The sequence below is a fragment of the Ricinus communis genome, chromosome 2 (genome assembly GCF_019578655.1).
Source record: "Ricinus communis isolate WT05 ecotype wild-type chromosome 2, ASM1957865v1, whole genome shotgun sequence".
Classification (NCBI taxonomy): domain Eukaryota; kingdom Viridiplantae; phylum Streptophyta; class Magnoliopsida; order Malpighiales; family Euphorbiaceae; genus Ricinus; species Ricinus communis.
In genome coordinates this window covers 2593391-2616632 of record NC_063257.1, presented here as the reverse complement: position 1 = coordinate 2616632, position 23242 = coordinate 2593391, and the positions used below count along the sequence as shown (strand labels likewise).

Below are 23242 nucleotides of genomic sequence, written 5' to 3'. Positions count from 1 at the left end.
ATGAGCTAATATTTAAAGGGAAACCCTTTGGCCCTGTTAGAATTGCTAGGATGAAAGATTCCTTGCTGAAGAGTGCTTAAAAATCCTAAGAAAGCAATATGTTGTACAACTTATTGACAACACACATGTTATTGATAACCCACACTTAAACTAGACTGGTAGTTTGCAATCTATATGTTTTCATATTGCTATCAACTTTGACATGACCAAAGAAGTGGCAGCAATGGCTATCGTATGTAGGAGAGGGAATGGTGCCTTCGTGGATGGAATCGCCTTACTGGAGCCGACTCTATCCCTAGTAGCTGCTAAGGCTTTAGCTATTTCTCTTTGTCTCGAGTTTGCTAAAACTCTGAACATAGCAAGCTTTAATGTTTTTGTCAAAATAGTTGTATTATTTATGCTTTATCTAATTGTTCCTAGGTTGATTGGGAGATGGCTAATGTTGTGGACCAAGGAAGGGAGAGACTCCAATCTTTTGAATTGGTTAGATGATTTGTTGTCAACAAGTCCATAAACAAACTTGCTAAGTGGCTACCTATGAGTTTGTTGACATGGAGTCTCCCTCGTACTTGGGTATCTTGCCCAATTCTCTTTACTTGTATTTCACTCTTTCATTTATTAATGGATTCATCTTTTGACAACAAAAAAACTGTTGTTATTTATTTTATTTTATAGAAAAGATTTAATGAATTTTCAAATTTTATAATTATTCATCATATTTTTAAAAATAGTAATAATATAAAATATTCTCAAGTGTTTCTCTTAATAAAAACTTATAATACTTTAGGATTCTATTAATAAAATAAATATAAAAATTATTTTAAATTATTTAGTAATTTTAGTACATATAAAATTAATGCATAAATTTTATTGATACATCACATTTCCAATTATATATTACATTTTTTAAATTATAAATTATTATATAATTCAAAAATTAATTTATTAGTTAAAATAATATCAAATATGTAATTAAAACACTCATTTTAAAATTAGAATAATTATTTAATTAGTAAAATTATTTTACACCAACAATGCTTACATATCATAAAAGAATTTATGCACACATACATATATATATATATTAAAAAGATTTTTATGTCTTAATTTGTTAGTATAATTAGAAGAACTAATCAAATAATTAATATAATATCTCAAATATAAATAAAATATTATTTTTAAAATTAAAAATATTATTAATTAAAAAATAATTTGTTATAATTAATAAATTAATATAAAATTATATAAAATATTAACCCAAATTTTATATGTAAAAAATAAATATTCAAATAAAAGAGATCTTATATATTAAAATAATAATACATGTTAAAAATTTTAATATTTCATAACTTATATATACTGCATATGTAAACTGGCTGAAGTAGTGAACTTTTAGAAGAAAAAGAAATTTTTACAATTTTATTACTATCATTGTCGTATAGTGCACATGATTTATCGACTTTGAATAAAAAATAAAAAGAATCATATTCCTTGCAAAGAAAAACAAATTAGAGAGAGAAATCTTCTTTTGAACATGGGCTGATGTGAATTCGAAAGGCCACCATTTTAACATCTGCTACTAGAAATTGGGCCAACTGCTGATTTGAGAAAATGGATAACGACATGTATCCATTCTGGATTTTGTCACCTACTCGATGCAGAGGTTTTAGGGTTTAACACATTCACCCACCAGAAAAAGTTGATTCAGAAAATGGGGAAACCTTAGTCACTGTTGGCTTAAACCCTAAAAGGAAAAGGAAAAAGAAAAAGAAAGAAAATGGAGCTTCAATCAGTCTGTCATGGCTTGACAGCTCCAAAACTTAGATTAACTCATCGCCTCTCGAGTCATCAGCATCAAACTGTAAGTGTACATTGTTTTTCTTCATAGAATTATACTTTGATTGAATCTTATACTTGTCTCAATTTCTCTATTTATGTTTCCAATCTTACAAATTATAGGTTTCTCTGAAGATTGGAATTGCCTCAAAATGTACGTTTTCTTGCCCCTTAGATGTGATGATAATTGATAATTAATTTGCCCAGTTTTTTATTCAGTTCAGTTCTCATAAAATTTATATTTTTGACCTAACTAATGGTTTATTTCTCCCCAGCATATTTATCAAGCTCGAACAAAAGAGTTACAATTCGTGCTTCTAGCTCTAATTCCAGTAGAAACACAAATTTGGAACTTTCTGATAGAGAAGGTACTGGTGTGCCTGATGCTAGTTTTAATGAGCTGGAGCCATTTAGGGGTAAATCAGGTTCCATTTCATTTTATGGATTGACTCACCAGTCTGTGGAAGCTGGAAAATTGGTGTCAGCTCCTTTCAATGGAGAAGACAACGGATCATTTCTTTGGATTTTGGGACCGGCTGCCCTTATAGCATCACTGTTTATTCCCCAGTTCTTCATTTCAAATGTGATTGAGGCTTTCCTCAAGGATGAGATTCTTGTAGGTATTTATCGAACTCTTTTCTTTAGAGTTAAGTGTGTTGCCGTGATTTATCTGAGAGACATGAAATAATTTGTGAATTTCCTTCTCTAGGATTAAATTGATGATAATCATGTTGATTTATCCTCTCTAAAATTTTAAAGTGCTTTAACCTTTTTTGCCATAATATGGAGTGTGGATTTCCGGGAATTACAACTTCTGTTGTATGCCAATTTAGCCATGGGTTTAACTAGTTTACTGTCCTGTCATTTCTCTGAGTGTTTACTATTTGCTTCTTTGATATAATTTGTTTATTGTCAATAGATCGGTCATTGGTGTAATGCATCGCATAAATACGCAAATTGGCAAAAACAACATCTTTTAAAACATAATAGTGCTGATGCTTATGCAGAAATCGTGGCATCGTTGTCCTCAGAGGCAATGTTTTACATTGGTCTTTCAATATTCCTGCTTGTAACTGATCGAGTTCAGCGGCCATTTCTGCAATTTAGCCCAAAAAGGTGGGGTCTCATTACAGGCCTTAAAGGATACTTGACATCTGCCTTCTTTATCATGGGCTTTAAAGTCATAGCCCCTCTTTTCATTGTGTATGCAACCTGGCCTGTGCTTCGCTTGCCTGCCTTGGTTGCTGTCCTTCCTTTCTTAGTTGGTTGCATTGCTCAACGAGTTTTTGAAATTCGTCTGGACCAGCTAGGGTCATCTTGCTGGCCTATAGTCCCCATTATTTTCGAGGTATATTTCGTTTGTCAATTGCAATATTTTATTCTGAAGCCAGAATAAGGTTTAATTATTTGAATTGATATTTCAGGTTTACAGAATATATCAACTATCCAAAGCTGCTCATTTTATTGAGAAATTGATGTTCTCCATGCGGGGGCTTCCCGAATCTGCACAGTTGTTGGAAAGAAACAATGCTTTGATTGCTATGATAGTTACCTTCCAATTCCTTGGTGTACTTTGCCTCTGGTCACTGTTGACCTTTTTCTTAAGGCTCTTTCCTTCTAGACCTGTAGCTGAGAACTATTGATGTTTGTAATTGTCAACTTGTTTTATGTTCTGCTCCATGGTTTCATGCTCATTCATTATTTGCACAGTACATATCAAGCTAGGAGATGTTTGTGCAAGTTGAATTGCGACCCAAAGTCAAAATGCAAGAGGCTGCCTAAGTCTCTTTTATAAAAACGAATTATAGAGCAAAATTATCAAACTGTATGCTAGTTTTCCTGCTCTTATTTCAGATTGGATAACAAGCATACCGACGGATGCCCTTTCTGTACATTCAAAATTAAACATTTTAAACAATGTTCTCCATGACCTTGAAAATACTTGTGGTTCTGTGACCAATATTAAGCTGAAAGACTTCACAAAACTCCCTGATCAAAGATTTGCAAGTAATATCAATGAGCTTCAGATCATCAAGTTGATGCACATCTATATGTTGATATTCATTACAGGACTGAAATTCTACCAGCAGCCTCTTGATGCTTCCAACCTTTGGGGTTCCTGATCCCACAAGGGACTATCCAATCAAAGGGTTTCAAATCTGTGGTGGCATTTAGCGTCAAACCATGATAAGTTATCCAGCGGGATACTTTGATTCCAATTGCAGCCAATTTCTGATCTTTTGAAGAAGATACTTAAACAGAACAATCAGGAGAACGCTAAACATCTACAACATTCTTGTCTATATTCTCCCCTCATATTCATGAGTTAACAAATGAGCTATCAAATTAGGCAGGTTAACAATGCAAATAAAACCATAAGAACCCTTGAAAGAGAAACAAAGGAAGCTGCACAAAAGATGCCATGAATCTCAATCTCTCACTGGGTTCATCGTATCACTATGTTCTACTTGTATTTCTTCTCCTCTCGGCGACTAATGTTAGGGGTGTATTTGAATAGTGGATTTTTACCTAGAATTTGGAAGTTGAAATTACAAATCCGTTGTTTGGATTGGAAAAGAAACGAGTGGATTTGGCTGTGAGGTCCAAGTTAAACGAATTTTTCAAATGACTATTAAATAGGTGTCTTACACAGGCCATGATTCGATAAGATCAAATGCCACTCCAATCAATTGCAGTAATCTTGAAGCTGGAGTTTCGCAAACTCCATTTAAACTCTCAATGCGAGAAACCTAGATAACAAATGTTGATGAAGGAACACGAAGGCCACCTCCTCAGGTGCCCCGAGGTACCAATTAAGATCCATCTGTGATTTCGAAGTTCTAGTAACTGGTTATATGCTATGAACTAGATTCCGTTGCATGGGTGCCGTCGATTTAAATTGTTTATATGCTATGAACTATGAACTGGTTATTATCTATTTCTGCAAGCTTTAGGAGCAATGGATGCTAAATTAACAATGAAATTACTCGGTTTCTGATTGCTGGTTTGCAAATTCTTCAAATTTTCAAAATTTCTTTGCCAGAATGAAGCGAAAAGATACTGATTGCACAGTGTAAATCTGCAAGCGCATTAACATTTATTAATGTTAAGATGGATTATTGTATAGAAGCAAAGTGGCTTGCCACTTACTACGATGTGAAAGCTTTCAGGGCGTATAATTTCATGAACAAGTTTAACTTTAAGATTCTTTACTGAAACAGGGGAGCGTTACGCACTACACCAACAGTCTGCCATGTGAACTATAGAGAGTAGTGGAGATTTTTGTGATATCAATTAGGAAAAAGCTTCTCCCACTGAAATAACGCGTACAAAAATGTCACATTCTGCTCTAGATTACCTTTGTCATTGCTGTAGTCTTGTTGGTGGTGTTTGAACAACGTATTGGACATTGCCAAAACTGTTCTATGGCAGACGCAGTGCAAATTGAAAGCTGGAAATGTAATCATCGACGGTTAGCTTTACTGTTCAATGAATATGTCACATCCTATAGGGAATATCCTTTACGTTCGTATGGATTTTTAGCATAAACCTAGACTTTTGCTAACAAAAATTTCGGTAGAGACAAAAGGTGATGACAGATAGCATCCTGGCGGCTAAACATGCAAGCTTGCATGTTCTTCTGAGATGGTAAATTTCAATTTGGAGTGTGTTTAGTAATCATTTATCATCCCGCATGAATGTACGTAATTAGCAAGGAAGTGCCAATCCCTGTTTATCAATTGCAGAAGTTACCAAATGCTATAATAGCCGTTGAGAAAGAGGAGCTGTTTCTTCGTTCCATCAATTGGCACGTGCGCAGACTCCTATTCTGTCCCTCGACTTAACTGTAAGCGCACGCGTTAACTAAGGAACCAAACAAAAAACTCTTCCAAGCCGACGATTGGAAAAACAGAACTGAAGATATAATAGCCAGTAAAAGAACCGCGCTAAGATACGCCTTGACACGTGTCCGGATCAGAACTTCTATGACCCCACACGCTGTCGGAAAATGAATATTGGTAAAACATCACGTGAGGTCAAGATATCAACAAATAGGAAAAATAAAATGCCAAATCTCCAGCAAAAAGGCAAAACGAAAAGTGCATAAAATGCCAAATCCCCTTGAAAAATTATACCCTTTTTTGTGACTGTTTCTTAAATTTCTTTTATAAAAAAAAAAAAAGTGTATATATATTAAAAATCTTAAGGAAAGTCTTATAGAAATAAAAATACATGAGATTATCTTTTTAAAAAATATCGAGGAATAAAAATATTAATCAATAATTTCTTTTAAGAAAAAATAAAATACTAAAGGCGTTTTATTTAACACCACATGACCCATGCAAAATGACCTATAGCGGGGTACAGAAAAAAACTGACTTTCCCTCCTCATGTAGCGCCAGTTTCAACTAATATGCTTGGAATCTTCTCTTCTTCACATTGTCCTTATAAAAGGGCTAGGAGCCACCGATCAACTAAACCTCCCCTTAGAAAAGTTAAATTCTTTTCTTTTTGAGGATACAAAAAAAACTATCAATCAGCTCCATAAGCAAAAGAAAAGGCAAAATCAAAACCACAGGCTTATAACCAGCTGAACCCAGAAAAAAAAAAACAACAATGACCACCACAAGAATGTTGCCCTCTTATAGGCCTATGCATCATGTTCATCCTCCTGGGTTAGCTTCTTCATCTGTTTCCACGGTGAAATGCATTGGCAAGACCTCAGGTTTGGGCGGAGAGAAGATGGTTTCATCAGGAGATTGTGACAAAAAGAAACCAAAGATAGCCGTTAAAGCATCCGTGGCCACTACAAAGAGCTTGATCACTGCAGAGCAAGTGGTTGATCGGGGATTAATTGATCTTGCTTCTTTGCTTGCAATTGTTGGCAATGCTTTGGTTAAGGTATTGAGACCTGCTGTGAAACGAAGGCAGTGGAAATTACAGGCTCAGATGCTACTTGAAAAGGTTATTTCATCTTTTCTTGTTAACATATGATTTAATCACGCTATTATTTATTCAGATTAAAGTTTCCTACAATTATAACTGTTTTGAATACGGGAAAAGGCATGGTTCTTGGTGCACCATTTTTCATTTGTGTGAATTTTTGTGATGATTAGTTCATATCACTTTGTAAATGTTAACTAATTGGAAGTTTATAAGTAATCCTAAATACAGCGTAATATGCTTAATTATTCTCAGAATGATCTTATTTGGTGAACATACATACATTCCTGATAGCTTGGGCCTAGGACCATTATTGACCAATAAAAATACTATGGCAGAAGTACTGGCTTATAGCTCTTTCAATTTTTTGAATTATGCAGGCTGTACTGGATTGCCGATTCTTTACTTTATTAGCCGTAGGGGGATCCTTGCTTAGTTCGGTGCTGTGTTTTGTGGAGGTAATAATTTTTTTTTCCCTTCAGAGAAAAACGCTCTTTCTATTTCGCTAAATTCTGATATTTTCTATGTTCGCCACTGACAGAGACATTTTTATCACCATAAATGCAGGGCTGTTTTCTCATTCTGGAGTCATATTTTCACTATTTCAGTTCGCTATCTCACAGTTCAGATCAAGGACACATAGTGCAGCTACTTATAGAAGCCATAGGTAGTCTTTCCCTTCTGATTGTATTATATGCTTCAGTGTTTCTTCTTTTTAGACTCCTCGTTGTGATGATACCTACATCTAAATCTGGTTTTATTTTTTTAATTACTATTTTCGATATTTTATGCAGACATGTACTTGGTAGGAACAGCCATGCTTATTTTTGGGGTTGGGCTGTATGCCATCTTTGTGGGATCAAAGGGTTCAAAAGGAAATGGACAATGGCTGCCAGAATCGAACTTATTTGGGCTCTTCTATCTGAAGGTAACTGTTTGTTCTTCTAGAGTTCAATATGGATACAGATACACCATGGCACGAACCTGTTCAAGTATTGAAGTAAACTTGGATGGTTATATTGTCCATTTCAGACTCTTCCAACATGGGTGCAAGTAGAGTCAGTTTCCCAAGCCAAATCAAGAATCGGGCATGCTGTTATGATGATACTTCAAGTGGGATTGTTGGAGAAATTCAAGAATATACCTGTTGTTACTAGTTTGGATCTTGCCTGTTTTGCTGGAGCAATCATGTTTTCCTCAGCTTGTATATTCCTTCTCTTGAAACTTTCTGTTGGTGGCATTGCAGGGGATAGCAGGTAGCTAATAATGAACGCTTTATATACTGTGGCACACAAATAACTTCCAAGAAGGAATCAGAAATTCTTTTGTTGGTCAAACATATTTTTTTGTATATTCTGCTGTGTTTATATAATAGAATTTAACCAAATCAAGAACAATTGGCTACGTATTCTTAGCCTGGATGTTTTGATTGGAACTTTACTATTTAGGTAGAGATCCGAGAATATGTAATACAGCAAATGTAGACAAGTTGTTATTCTTTTTATATATTTTCATTTTTGTACTAATAAGAAGGAAAAAGAGTAACGAGAAGGTATGCAATGGTAATTCGCTTAATACATATGTAAATGGTACTAAAATTGAATAAGGTCTGTGACTGGATTTGCTCGACTGGTTGAACCGATGTAATTGGTTTTACAAAACGTTTAGTCATCTTTGAACATCAAACAGCAGAAGTAATAAAAAAAGGATAAATTATTGCTCACTATAGCGCATGCAATATCAATCAAAATAATAGAGTATTAGGTGATATGTCAAGAACAGGGGAATAGAATGGAAACTATGATCAGAGTCTGTACGGGGGAAAGAAATCAATTGGCGAAATTAATTTTCAAAAACAAAAAACGTCTGAATTCATGGCAGATTGTCAAATTATGAATGATGTTATTTATAGTCAATTCTTACTTTATTTACATAAATATGCATGATCAGTGAGAAAAACACAAGTTTTTTCTAACTCTTACCTTCATTTCATAGCATAAGTTAACTAATTTTCAATGAACAAGACACACATCTGGCATTGTAAGACTGACCCAGGATTTGCATAGCTGCAACGATCACAAAACCAATAATCTTCTGTTCCATCTGTTGAGCTGCGGCTGCTGCTGGTGCTAGCCCCATTGGAGAGGGATACCACATCAGACAGGCCATTCTCTAAAGCTTTAGCCAACTTTTCAAAGTAATTTCCAGTCACAACTGTTAATCCACGTAGCATCGTCTGAAATTTAGTGAAATCCTTTGATAGCCCATCAGATTCTAGAAACTTCTCTAACTCTTTCTCTGCATAATTATGAAGCTTTTCCAATCCAGACTCAGCCTCACCTTGTAAGTATTCGAAAAATTGTTTCTTAGCAAACTCATCCTCAGGTAAGTAGTATCCGTATGCATAGCTCCACCCCAGAACTCTCCTGCATTCAACCACTTGCAGCCATGCCTTGGTTATGAAATCAAAATTGCTTTCAGGTGAGCCTTGTATCTCACTAAGCCTTTTGAAGATCACATTTTTAACATGTTGAAAATCTTCAAGTGCTTTGAGTTTTGATTTTCGATTGGCATCCCATCGTTCGAAATAGTGTGTATATTTCTCTAAAGACTGCTGAGCCATCTCCTTTTTCCTAACTACATTATCAGTATATCCATTACATTGAATATGATTGTTATATGAAGCAAGACACAACCAGCAGAAACTATGCCCGCAGACCCTACAGGTCATGTGCATACACCCTTCATTCTTTTCAATCGGACGCCTGCAGTTGGGACAAGGCTTGCAATATGTTAGTATGTAGTTTATATTTTCAGACTCAGATTGATTCTTTGAAATCCACTTTTTCACAGTGTCACAATCCACAGGACGATGACTCTCCTCATCGCAATTCCAGCAAAAGCTAGTAAAACAATCGCAAGTAACATCAAAGCTTCCATCTCCATCCAAAAACTCAATGGCATTATCACAGTCTCGACCAGGACACCACTTCATCTTTCTATTTTCTTGAATATAAGACCTAACAAAGCACCGGGCATACTTATTCCTATCGTCTCTGGATACTAATAAATCAATCATGTCGTGACCAACAGCAACACGACAAGATGGCTCAGGACATCGAAGCATCAAACACCCAAGACCATCATTATTGATAGAAGTGCTAATATAGCAAGACCAGCAGTCAATACAGTAATGATGGCCACATGCAGCTGAACTGGTCTTCTCAAAAGGGAACGATTCGAAGCAAATCCCACAATCCACAACTCCAAGGTCAATCGAGAAGACTTTCTTCTCCAATAGACCAACTTTCTCGCGTACTCCAGACTCATCGGAAAACCAAGAATCATATATTTTAGTGACAGACCAATTGAAGGAACAGAGTAAAAGACTTGCCTCAGGTTTTGGTAAAGAAAGGACTAAAGAGACTTGAGAAAGGTCATCCTCCATGCGTTGACGTATATCATCTTCCGTAAGGATTCTCTGGTTTCGTTTCTTGATAATAACCTTGTGGGTATCAGCAACATCATCATCATCATCTTCTTCTTCTTCTTGAAGATTTGATCCAAAGAAAAGACGATCATCAGAGCTAATAGCATCGTCGAAATAACCATCATCGAAGCCATCACTGTAGTAGTCAACGGAAGTTTGCTGTGGGGTGTTAGGATTTGGAGTTTGCATATTGTACATGGCCCAATCAGGGAAAAGTTGGAAACAGAATGGGACTTCACAAGGTAGTGGGGGGACGAAGGAGAGAGAGTGTGTGTTTGATTAAGAAGCGGAGTCTTTTTTTTTTGCGGAAAAATAAAAAATGGAGTCTTAACTCGTAAGATATTCGACCCCAGCCCGGACCAGAATGCATTTTATGTGTTGGTGGTGCACATGTTATTGGAGAGAGAGTGTGTGTTTGATTAAGAAACGGAGTCTTTTTCTTTTGCGGAAAAATAAAAAATGGAGTCTTAACTCGTAAGATATTCGACCCCAGCCCGGACCAGAATGGCGTTTTATGTGTTGGTGGTGCACATGTTATTGACCATGGTTCGTATAGGTTTAGACCTTAGTTTAATGTAAATAAATTAAATATCTGATACTCTCATTTTAGTGCATTTGATCCTTGAACTATTGACAAGGTTTTTAGATATTATTTTCTCAACAGAACTCCTAAGTTTATGCAAGTAAATCTAATATCTGATAGAAAATATTTTGCTATTTCTGTTGAACTACATCTAATAGTTATAAAAAGAGAATGAAATTTTATAATTTTGTACATATCATTCGTCCAATTATTTCAAAGTAACTAAGAAAAAAAAATCCATGTTTTAACTGCAATATTACTTGTCACTTGACCGCATAAAATTACCTGTGAATCCGTTCAATTTTCTTTCGAGGAAGGTGGAAGGTAGTTGCCTTGAAAGTTTGAAGTAATTTTCCTATTTTCTTGTGCATAGCGGTGATGATGAGGGTTAAGAAGTATTAACGGGTCAATGAGGCGACGACCCAACCTAACAAAAATAATAATATACAATTTAGATTAAAGCAACAAGAGTAAGTGGGTGCCGGACCCCACATCAGATTATTCATTTATTTAATGCAAGTTTTAGGTAACTATAGTCGTTTCTAGTCAATTTACTTTAATCATAAAGTTTAAATCAGATGTAATCATCAATTTCTTTATTCGTAGAAATCAGGAGCATATTTCCGGTCTTTAGAGAGTTCATTTTCTTGTATGTATTTCTACCCATAACGCAGTGCATCAGACGGTTAGATAACCATGACCTGGAAATTAGACTGAATTTCTTGAGCCATTAGTTCGTAATCATATCTAAATAAATAAATAAATAAGTAAACAAAGGAAATCCGCTTGTCCAGAAGAGACATGAATATCAAATTGGATCCTCGTACATTATTATTATATGGAGAAAAAAGGTCCATACAATGCAAAGTAAAATTTGTGCAATGAATCAATAATGAGGAAAATTTTTTAAGAGAAACGACCGAAAAAGAAAAATAATTACAACAGGCTAATGCACCTCTATACTTCGAAAACATCTAAGGATTGATTATACAACAGAAAAGTCTCTTTACAAAGTTTTACATGGACGCCAGAAGATCCCTCATTTCTGCCACTGAGGGGATGGTTTCATTTGGATAGATCTTTGCGACGAGTTGGGCAAAACTTTCATACTTGTCCAGAAACTCCTTCTGTAAATCACAAGAATGTAAAAATTGAACAACAAATCACGATGAGTCATCAAAACTTTCATTTTGTTCCTTTGAATTTTATCATCATATAAGTTGACAATCAATACAATGAATGGTAAGGTCACTAAAAGTTGTACGAAAGAGAAGCAAGGGGAATTTTAATTTGCCTCCCTTTCAAAACAGAAGAACCATAACCACTACTGCAACTGATACTGGTGCTTCCCTATTTCCTGTGATAGGAAGTATTTGTCTAGCTTACCACGGAACTTATTTCCACTTATGACAGTACAAAAAGCACATAAACAAAGTTTCATACCAGTGGAAGGAAAAAGAAAAAACTCAATTGCAAGATTCCCTAAGGCAGACAGCAGACTGCAAGATAATTATTGTATAATAAAGTAGGCAAAAAAGAGAATCTACGTTATCCATTTACTGTCCTCATTGCAACACTGCAATTGATTAGTTCAGATTTCGCAGTAGATATTGCTTGAATGGATCATTAATTGATAACCTGGTGACTGGTAAGCCTTTGAGGATCCCCTTCTCCCCCTCAACATACCATAAATGTTTTTCCCAGTACTTCTAGGTTAAATTCTTTATTCATCAATAAAGAATACAGGATCCAGATCCCACTAGTTGAATTGCTAATCGGTATTTGCAAAAGCATTCAGTTCCAAAGAATAGAGATTCAACAACGGAGCATACCTTGCATTTATCCCACAAAGAAGGTAGTAATTCCTCTGAGGTCAAGTTCTTCTGCAACTTCTTATACATGGCACCAATAGACTTGTCAACCTGCCATATAAGCCTAGTACTTAAAAACTGACAATTGCTTCAGAGCAGGAAAATTTATATTTCAGAGGCATTAAGAGACTTACCCCAGATAAACTAGCCTTCAACATCTTTCGGAGATCCATTTTTGACAATCCAAGCTGGAAAGGTATCTAAAAAGAGCAAAATCAAGATTCAGAAAATTTGTCAGGTCAGTACTTAAAAATCTTAAGAGAATTATCAACACTTGTGAAGTAAAACTACTTTTAGCAATTCTTTGCCTGCCCCAAGTAAACATGAATTTTCGTACCCAGCATAACATATTAAAATGAAAATTTGTCAGGTCAGTACTTAAAAATCTTAAGAGAATTATCAACACTTGTGAAGTAAAACTACTTTTAGCAATTCTTTGCCTGCCCCATGCTAATCAGCAGAGCCATGAAACCAATGTTTTGGGACGGCCACAAGGCACACAAGTTATCTTATAATCTAAATGTCTGTAATCACGAAGAGAAATGATCTAGAAATAACATTCATGGTTCTTCCTATCACCACTTGTTATGAAGACTGAATTAATATATCCAAATAAAAGTACTATCATATATTCTGTCAATGTTGAGTGGAAAATGGACCTGCTAGCGTATAATTTTATTATTTACCTTATTTACAAATTATATAATTCAATTCACTCCGCAGACATGCAAATATTATGCCAGTGACAAGTATATGGCATGTGAATATAAAGAAAGTGATGGATGCATCTCACCAACAATAATAATGGCAAATGTGCCAATGAAACATGAAGGTGAATGCACAATTGTGCATGTGTCCCTCCTCCCTTCCTCCAAACACCCAGATTTAATTCAAGCTCCAACTTCCATGAGGAATGTCTGGAAGCATGAAATGATCCACTATTACATTTCTCATGCCGATTCAATTATTTATTAGCCAAGGTTCCTAGAAGTAATTATATTCTTGATAGTGACATAATGCTTTCATGTTCATATCAATGTTAATGGAGGTACTGTATGATGGATATGGGCACAAAATTGTCAACTATGGATGATATGTGATGATCAAAACACTGACCTCTTCTGGTGTAATTGTGTACATCAAATCCTCAATCTTGCGGGCAAACTGGAAAAGTCGCTCAAATTGCTACAGAAGTAAAGAGGACAAGCATCATTGAATTAGGCCAAAGTAATGTCATCATAAGATTGCACAAATGAAAAGCAGCAAACATAGTAGAAGGATGGCGTCTTACATAATAGATGATCATGCTGATGTGACGAGTACAAGCTTGCTCATAAGCTTCACTTGCCTGGTGATAAAATTTGGCCAAAGTTGGAACACAATTGGCTAGGTCATACAAGCTGAAAAAAATTGCTTCTGATGAGCAGGTATACAATCAAAAGAAAAAGAAGAGGCTTGAATAACCTTTGCCCAATCACCACAAACAAAAGAAAATAAGGAATACCTATTCTGAAATGCTGCATAGTTTTCTAAAAGAAAAATGTCTGCATATTTTGGATCTGTTTGTGCAATTTTCTCCAAGGTTACAAACATTATGCTAACCTGTTCAACAATACTCATAATGTAAAATTGCACCTGAAAACAAGGTTGAAAAAACAATAATTCAATGAGAAAAGTCTACTTACAAATTTTGTATATGCCTGATCAACCAAATCCCTGGATTGTCCCTGAATGTACTGTTCCATGCGAGTTGCAAGAGTTGCAAACCTGTCAGGTAAAGGATAACATCTTAATATGATGTAGAATCAAATCTCATTGATACATAGACATATTGTTTATAAAGCACAGGATCAACATTAAAGTCAGAACAGCCATCTGAAGTACCAAAAAAAATCCAAATTATTTGCATCAATGAGCTCCTTATTAATGATCAATTGCTTCAAAGACATGTTATATATTAATTACTTTTTTACTTTAAAAAGCAAAAGATACGCCGACTCAACAATATAAATAACCTTGGTATGTATGACAACACCCCCATCTGCCGGACATTACGCTCATTTCTTTCTATCTGATGGCAAGCTTCATCAACAAACTGCAGCATAAGACACCTGGTAAGCATGAGGTATAATTAAGAATCTGTGACCATTATCCATTTCAGTTCAAAACTAAACATACACGGCTGAACTGCATAGAAATTCTCGACTCCAGGTCACCAAGTAAGAGACGCACAAACCCTGCTGCATCAGCTTTCTGACCAGAGAGATAGCGCTCTGTAATCCCATGCATTGATATGCACCGTAGAGGATCAATCTTGTATGCCCAATCAACCACAGCATAGAAATCTTCCTGAAATCATTGAATGGAGACCTTACAAGTAAAGACTAACGATATAAAGTATGCCCAAGATCACTCTCTAAATTACCAGCAATATCTGCTGCTGCTAGTAAGAATTTTGAAAACTCTAGCCAATAAGGCAGGAAGCTTTCTAGCAAACCTATTAATATCGATGTGCACCACATCTTTTGGTAACCCCATCTCACAAAACATAAGATTATTACAAAAATACAATCTCACATTCATCGAACTTAACACTTGTGCACTTCAGTTTCTAAATTCACCAGTGAAATTATGAAAGATTGCTATGCACCCATGTCATACATATAGTGACAATATGGGTACATCACGATACAAAATTGACACCACTCATAAGACATTATATGGACCAGTGTAAACACATTACTCTTATCCTACCACCAACTGACATGCCTAGATGAAATTCCCATGGAATGTAACTGGAACAATCAAATATCAGTATTGAAAGATGAGTATGAAAAATCATGCAAAGAGCATAAATGTGAACTCCAAAACAAAATGTATGACTTAGGATGCAAGCATCCATCCAACTGTTTAAGGAACTCTTTCTGACAAAGCAACTCCATATACAAAAGAGTGATTACAAACACACACACAAGGAACAATGAAAGCTATAAATTACTTGGATTCCATCCAGTAAATCCTGAAGAGATTCATTTAGTGCTGCCAGATCTGCTGAATTTTTACCTGCAAAATAAATTACTTTTGCTGAAGTGTTGCAGCCTAGAAGAGGCAAAGCTTCACAGTAATAATTAAACACAAACTTGAACCGTATTAAAAGCACATTTGGCCATATTACCCGCTTTACTATCATTCTCATCAATGTCCATAATACCCAAATCGTCATCGTCATCGTCATTGGCCTCATCATTGTAGCTTCCACTTCTATTACCATTAGCAAGGCCTCCTGGGGGAACCAATGCAGGAACTTCAAAGCACATGAAGTGTGCAAAAAAAGAGCTCTGCAGTTTGAGCCATGTATGAATAAACTCTTAAAGTAGAAAATAATAGCAGCAACAAATTCCAGCATACACATAAAGAAAATAACAACCTCATCTACAAGGAGTGGGATAAAAATTGTCAGCATTTTGGCATAAGCATCAGAAACTGATGATGTATCTGCAGTTTGTGCATTTTGACTGGAGCCTGTGGAAGCTTCGAGCCAGACAGTTGGATTTCTTGACGCTTTTGTACTAGCACGAAGCTCATTAGCAAACTCACGGGCCTGAAACGAATGAGAAAACTTCATAAATGCGAGGAACAAAGCTTGCAAGAAACTCTTAAGAAGCAAGAGATACTTTTCTGTTAGCACCAAACATAAGCATAAATGATGGAGTAACTCAACAATTATCCAGTATAAGTAATCTGTTGCTTGACCTCACGGCGAAGAAGCAAGTTGAGGGAGCTACAATATGCTTTCCTTAAAGGACCCAAGCAGTTCTTATCAAGACTCTGACAGTAGAATGGAAAAAGGAACCGTTCAGAAAGGAAAAAAGAAAATGAAATGCCCATATGAAACTTTTCAGACTTACTACAGGAGGTTAGTAATTAACCTTCAAATGTTGCAGAAGGCGAGCATATGTCCTGCATTTGTATCGCAAGTCTGCATGATCAGGCCTCTTCAACTGTCCCCGCTATTTTATGCAATCACAGAACTGATACTTAGAACTACCAGCACAATATTATTAATCACTATCAAGATGTAAGCAGCACAAAGATAAGACTTACTTGTGAGAAGTAACTCTTGTCACTTATCATGAAATCGACCAAACTAGCAAAGTAGTTTCTCAAGAACTCAGAAGCTCTCCTAACAAAGGTAGATTTTAACTTCTCAAGTTCAGCCCGTTTCTCTTTAACCTAAAACATCAGGCCCCAAATCAGATTGATAATCCTATAAAACTTACATGGTTACTCCATAAAACCTAAGGCAAGAGAAATGCAAAGCGTGTTGAAAACAAACAGAATTCCAAAACATACAGCTACATATGCAGGTTAGTTATATTAGCAATTAATCTCTTACATAATCTTTTCAACAATCTGATTGCTCATTAAATTGGTAAGAAATGAAGAAAAAGAGGAAGACTAAATACAGCACGCATGTTTGCATAAGTAGGATCCAGATTAGGCACTTGAAGACCACGCAAAGCACCGGTTAACCATTCACATGCTTCAATATTTTGAAGCATGCGTGCCTCATCAAATGAACCTCCTGTTAGGCTTGCTGCATACTGTATGAAATGAAACATTGTTAGAAGATGTAAAAGCTTCTATGCTTACCCTCATATCACTAAAAGACAAGAAAGTGAAGGGTACATACTTCAGAAGGGACGCACAAGCGTTCAACAAGCTTATCAAGCTCTTCAATCAGTGACTTGTTATTTACAGACTGCATCTCCAATTTGTTATTGCGGGTTTCTATCTGGATACCATGAAAGCAACAGTTAAACACCAGTATAAGAAGTCACCGGCATCAATTTAAGATAAGCATATCATATAACCATATCTTTCTTCTTGCTAGCTAAGTTTGAAGGAAAGAAGCCAAGCATGAGAAGTTGAATACTTCTCCCTAAACTAGCTCTTTGACATTATTTTAAATCCCTAGGTGAAGCTGGTTATCACCTTAGAGAGAACAAAATGGAACCACAATATATAATGGGAGTTGTTAAAAAGAATTTAAAAATTGTCTCATAAGTATAAAAAGGACTTGTATCTGCAGGGAAAGATCATACATGAATGCCTGCAACAGCAAAACGATACATATTCCCATGACACCCAGCACGACAAGGAAACTAAAACACAGGTTTCATAGAAACACCATAAATTCAGTACATAAGTCAATTACTGTAATGATACTCTTACAGATTCAATGTCTTCTCGCATGTGTCTAAGTTTCATGTTGAAGATGCCTAACCATTCATCCATGTCATCAACACAATTTGTTGCTGCCTCAAGCCCTTGCAGCACCTAAAAGACCCAACAATCAACAGTCAACTAACAAATGAATTACATGACTCCACAAGCCACACCAGTAAATACCATAAGTAATGCATTAAGAATATCATCAACGCAAGAAGAAACTAATATTAAAAGAAGTCAACCACAAGAGATATGGGGAAAATCTACCTTGCCACAGCAAATATACATTCAAAAAGTGTCCTAAGTGAATTTCACAACATAAAAATATAAAAGGGAGATGTTAAGCTCTTGCACAGAATTACACTACTAAACAAAATTGCACCTCTTCTATCAAAGGTTCACTCTCTAAGATGGCATGAACATTTGCAGCTTCAAGAGCAAGAAGTTCACGCTTCAACCTTTCAGAAAACGCCTCTGCTTCACCGATACCCATAACATAACTGCACCCCATTATACAATCAAAATGTCAAATCAGTAGTACAGCAGATTCATACAAAAAAATGAATACTATTCCATCATACAGCAGCTGTCTTTCAGCAACAAATAAAGACCAAAAGTAGGACAAGGACTATCATACAATCAACACATATTTTTCTTCTATAAATGAGAACCCTGTGGTGACAAAGTGGCACGGCAAGCTCTAAGAGAATGGTTGTGAAAAAATATAGATGTCACTTAGATGAACAAAAAGAATATCCTAATACACTAAACTTGGTCGTATCCACAACAGTAGGCCAGCTGACGCATGTTGGATATTTTATACTGTTAGAAATTGTATTTATCCCACATTGCATGGTTATTGGACACTTATAATGTATATAAGTGGATTGGGCACCCTCTTCCTTTGAGCTAGCTTTTGGGAACTCATTCTACACAAGTCAATTTATCATGGTATCAAAGCCGGCCTTTTGTCTATGATGGTGAAGTTGTATTTATTCCACATCGCTTGGTTACTGGGCACTTATAGTGTACATAAGTGGATTGGGCACCCTCTTCCTTTGAGCTAGCTTCTGGGAATGAGTTCTACCCAAGCCCATTTATTATATACAAATTTGACTCAGCTTTAAATGTAACGAAAAGTTCAAACAAATGAATTAACACCCTACCTTAGGTCCCTAAGGATAAACCCCTATTGTTTCACTTAATCCTTAAAGAGCATCCTTGAAAACTATAAATTACAGGTAAGTCTAAGGTCCGATGCTCATATATCATACACTCAATGAGCAGTTCAAAATTAGGGACTTAAACATGCTATTTCGTTCCATTTCCACCCTTGTTCAAACCAGCTCTCTATAGTCCTATGTTACAAGTAATGAAGTGGTAGAAACTATACGTGTCAAGAAGGGCCTCCATGTCCTCTTCCTCAGCTTGGGAGACGAGTTCCTTTTCAACACTCACTTTCAACTCACTTTCTGTTGTTGCAGCCACAACAGGCCCATTTTCCTGACTAGTTTGCTTGGTGACTGTAGGTGTATTTTCCTGCATCAATTAAATAATAAAAAAAGTACTTTTAGGAAAGTATGCATAATGATCTGCATATCCAACTATCCAAAATTTAACTGCAGACAGCTCTAGATCACCTAGAACTCAACCTCACAGTTAATAAGAGATCACCTAGAACTCAACCTCACAGTTAATAATCGAAGAAAAATATGAAAAAAAGCATAAAATAATAGAGTTCTACATTTATACTGTGCACAATCCGTTATCCATTGAAGCATCTTAAAACATAAAAAATAAACACTAATTAGGACCAATAGAATCATAACCATCCAAGTTGATTGTTCTGATCAAGTAGTGGCGACTGGCTGCTAGAACAGAGCAGTCACTTCATACAAGAAAATGCTAGAAGATAGAACTCTCTCCCAATTCTTCACCCTAGAACTCCATTCCAAATATACCTGGCCAAAGGCCCTATGACAAAATACAAAGGAGAAACGAAATTCCAGAGAGTATGTCTATTAAACCAGTTGCTAGTGTAAGGATTGCCTGGGGGCATATGGATGAAGTCCCAATGACAATTTGGTTATACCATCTACCTAAATTCTATCTTCTTGCTTTGACCATGAAGATAAGTGACTGCAACAACTCAACGACAATGCTTAAAAGAGAAGTACAAAATCATCACATGTACCTTAGCCCAAAGTGCCATCTCCACGACATCCAAGCCAACTACTTTAGGTAGACGAGCAAGTACATCTTTGCAGATGTTTAAGATGCAAAATATAAGGCGGTTCCTAAGAGAAAAAATTAAATGACACAAGTCAAGTGAATTAGTAATACCAATTCAAAATAACAGATGGACCAAAAGAAAAAGCATTAGACACAACACATCTTCAGTTGTACACCCATTCCTCATTAAGGGAAAGGAGAGAAGAAGAAAGAGTTGTTTTCAATGTGACCATATTTACCTATCATCGATGTTGCGCATAGTCCATTGAGGTGGAGCAACACTCTGGCTTCTGAGGTTATCGAACCCCTGTAAGTTCAGTAATGAAATGTTGATCAACAAATGTATGTAGTAATACAACATTTAGCAATTTCAAATTCCCCTTTTTCTCAATTGCTCAAGTGCATCCTTAACATAGTCACTGGGCAACATATCCACATTTAATATAGAATCATCAAAGAACCATTACCAGAGTAAATGTACATCCACTAGGATCATTAGCTATAACCTCCACCTTTGAAAGATGCTTCAGCTTGTATAACTTTGCAGGCTGCACAAGAAAGTCAATGTATAATTTTAAAGCCTAAACCTTTGGAAGATTCATGATAAGTAATTCATCAATCGGCACAATTTTTTTTAATCTATGGCAAAGTTTGGAATTTTTTTTATCTTTCTCCAATATGCGTTCCACTATGAGGTATTTGTATGATCAATCCTTCAAATGAACATGTAATTGTGCAAGGTTCATTGTTACCAGTCAAATGTTGGATGGCTCAGTGAGCAATACAAGTTGCAGTTCCTAGTGCACAAATTTGAAAAGCCAGGCATTTTTTGTTAAAATCAAGGATACAAACTTTTTTTTTTTTTCTATCCACAAACTTTGCCATTGCAGCTTTCTCAAGGAAATTAGCATGCGAAAGTTTGAAATCAAAACCTAAGAGTTTTCTAGGCATAAGAAGTTAGCTCTACCAAGAGCCAATGGCCTCGTCTATCAATGACGCCCTTATAGGATGGCCCAACCCAACTTTGTGGTTAAGGTTGCCTAACACATATAATCTAACCCAATGAAACATCATGTTAGGCACTGGCTACCCCTATAGTTGTGCTTTAGAGGTGAAAAACTAGAAGGTCAAATTACCTCAAGGACTCCACCCGTAGAATATTTTAAGACTCGAAGAAATGCTTTAGTCCGCGTTCCTTTTGATTTTGCTGCACAAACAAAATGCTTTCACTGATACTGCCATGCAAGAGGTGACATTAATATGATCTAACAAGACATTTCGCCATATTGCAAATGGAAGAAGAAGGTAATAAATACCATGACATGTGATATATTTGTTTGTGTCTATAATAGGCTGCTATGTGCTGTAAACAAGGCAGCTGGATATGAGGTTTCCAAGCAATTAAAAGGCACAGCAATCTAACGGATATTTTCAATTAGTAGAAACAAGTTTTGGGACTGTCATTCCGAAGCAAAACTAAGTGAATAAGATCTAGGGAAGTCGCATAACATTATCAAAATCTTCTGTATACTGTGATAAAGGAGTTCCCGACACCATTTGTCCCTGACGCCACAACTACTAGTAAATAACTAGGCAATGGCACTCCAAAAGATAAATGAATATTCACTGACAAATTATCTGACATCAGAACTGTGATAATTAAATTACACAAGAACCAATAGAATCTGAGCTAAAATCAACCTGCACATGCAATAAAATGTATTAATTCATTCTTTTCAGATCTAACAATCCGGACCTCCAGGACATCAGTGACAATATAGTAACCTGCAGTAAATGCTATCCAAACAAACTCACTATAAAACGAAGTGAGTAGCGCATTTCAAGTATCGGCACTTAGCTCCAGCTAAATTCTTAACAGTACATAGAAATGTCCCTAATGGATTAGCTCTTTTTGGCTCTAATATCCTCACATAACTAACAAGTAGACACAACTGCAGAAAATAGGAACATATCATGTGAAGGCGAGAATGCGGGGCGATGATTAGGAAATGAAGAAAGGGAAAAGAAGAATTGACGTACTAGAAAGAGCGAGAACCCTAGGCTTGGCCATTTGGCGACCTAATTTTCCAGATTTGCCCCAGATCCCTCGACTTTTGGCTACACGGATCGACATGACGATCTTCTGCTTGGTTCCCTCAATTGCTGCCTCGCATGCTCTCCTGAGCTCCTCATCGTCAGCGCTCGATTTCGCCATTTCTGTTTTTCTTTTTAGCTTCGGTTAGCTTTCTCAGGTGGCAGGATTTGAGATTGAGAGAGGCATAGACATACCAATGGAGAGAGAGATCAGCAGGCGTGTCTGATTTTGGTTGTTGTCCTTTTTTTTCTTTTTTATTTTTATCTTTTGAATTTTCTTACGATTGTTCGGTTTCGGTTCATACCGTATCCAATCTTTTTTGTAGTTCTGACCATATTGGGCTTCTATCTTCGGCTTTCGGTTGGGCTTTGACAAAAACGAGTCACACTAGAAAAATAAAAAATTATTGCATTGACAATCGGGCTTAAGGGTCCGCACATCATGCTTTTGCATCTCACTTGTATGAGAAGAATACTACAGGAGAATGACCGGCTGCAGTTCAGGATAAATTTTCTTCAGTTTCGGAGTCGGAGGGACCAAGGTCGTGATGATTAGATTCTTTCTTAAGACCGCACTCCCCGCGTCTTGGCTACTTAGAACGGCCCTTACGCAAGAAACAAGAGTCAGTCCGGAGAAGCCCAACTTACATAATCCAAAGGAGAGGGCTTGCGCCCCTAGAGATAAAGTGACCTTGCACAATAGTGCATGAAAAAGGTCAGTCGACCCCAGTATCAGACAAACACAGTATAAGACAGCGACCAAGGTAAAATATGGGACGAGCGATATACGATTGCACTTTTTTTGCGAAAAACTACCCTCAGTATCAGACAATCCTATCATATGAAAATCCAATTAAGACCTCTAGGAATGAAACTAAATGAAGTAACAGTTTAGATCTGTTAGCTAATATTATAGCTGATGACTAATGTCACGTCCGGATCCTTATATTTTAAACTTTT

The 23242-nt window shown here is 36.2% G+C and overlaps 4 protein-coding genes across 6 annotated transcripts; 2 read left to right on the top strand and 2 right to left on the bottom strand.

Annotated features, from left to right (window-relative positions):
* Positions 1 to 1529: 1529 nt before the first annotated feature.
* LOC8260921 lies at positions 1530 to 3530 on the top strand. Its single transcript, XM_002510276.4, has 5 exons — positions 1530 to 1861; positions 1960 to 1990; positions 2112 to 2456; positions 2844 to 3184; positions 3261 to 3530. The coding sequence occupies exons 1-5, from the start codon at positions 1778 to 1780 to the stop codon at positions 3477 to 3479; spliced, it is 1020 nt and encodes a 339-aa protein (XP_002510322.2). The 5' UTR covers positions 1530 to 1777; the 3' UTR covers positions 3480 to 3530.
* A 2615-nt stretch (positions 3531 to 6145) lies between these two features.
* Positions 6146 to 8284, top strand: LOC8260922. 2 transcript variants are annotated; one of them, XM_002510277.4, is made up of 5 exons: positions 6182 to 6801; positions 7161 to 7238; positions 7348 to 7447; positions 7575 to 7708; positions 7813 to 8284. In XM_002510277.4, the coding sequence occupies exons 1-5, from the start codon at positions 6454 to 6456 to the stop codon at positions 8038 to 8040; spliced, it is 888 nt and encodes a 295-aa protein (XP_002510323.1). In that variant the 5' UTR covers positions 6182 to 6453; the 3' UTR covers positions 8041 to 8284. The 2 variants fall into 2 exon arrangements, with proteins under 2 accessions (XP_048226941.1, XP_002510323.1); XM_048370984.1 differs by lacking the exon at positions 7161 to 7238 and having other exon boundaries at positions 6146 to 6801.
* Positions 8285 to 8662: 378 nt separating this feature from the next.
* Positions 8663 to 11069, bottom strand: LOC8260923 (probable E3 ubiquitin-protein ligase ARI8). Its single transcript, XM_002510278.4, has one exon. The coding sequence runs from the start codon at positions 10466 to 10468 to the stop codon at positions 8786 to 8788; it is 1683 nt and encodes a 560-aa protein (XP_002510324.1). The 5' UTR covers positions 10469 to 11069; the 3' UTR covers positions 8663 to 8785.
* A 586-nt stretch (positions 11070 to 11655) lies between these two features.
* Positions 11656 to 22695, bottom strand: LOC8260924 (exocyst complex component SEC3A). 2 transcript variants are annotated; one of them, XM_002510279.4, is made up of 25 exons: positions 22229 to 22686; positions 21325 to 21395; positions 20656 to 20736; positions 20428 to 20495; positions 20151 to 20253; positions 19350 to 19495; positions 18339 to 18456; positions 17960 to 18064; positions 17418 to 17519; positions 17191 to 17328; positions 16829 to 16957; positions 16654 to 16734; positions 16478 to 16552; positions 16152 to 16325; positions 15900 to 16062; positions 15723 to 15787; positions 14903 to 15073; positions 14740 to 14819; positions 14410 to 14491; positions 14229 to 14326; positions 14016 to 14124; positions 13841 to 13909; positions 12859 to 12924; positions 12686 to 12775; positions 11656 to 11980 (listed from the first exon to the last, which is right to left on the bottom strand). In XM_002510279.4, the coding sequence occupies exons 1-25, from the start codon at positions 22401 to 22403 to the stop codon at positions 11870 to 11872; spliced, it is 2670 nt and encodes an 889-aa protein (XP_002510325.1). In that variant the 5' UTR covers positions 22404 to 22686; the 3' UTR covers positions 11656 to 11869. The 2 variants fall into 2 exon arrangements, with proteins under 2 accessions (XP_002510325.1, XP_048226940.1); XM_048370983.1 differs by lacking the exons at positions 11656 to 11980; positions 12686 to 12775; positions 12859 to 12924 and adding an exon at positions 13598 to 13641 and having other exon boundaries at positions 22229 to 22695.
* Between the last annotated feature and the right edge of the window lie 547 nt (positions 22696 to 23242).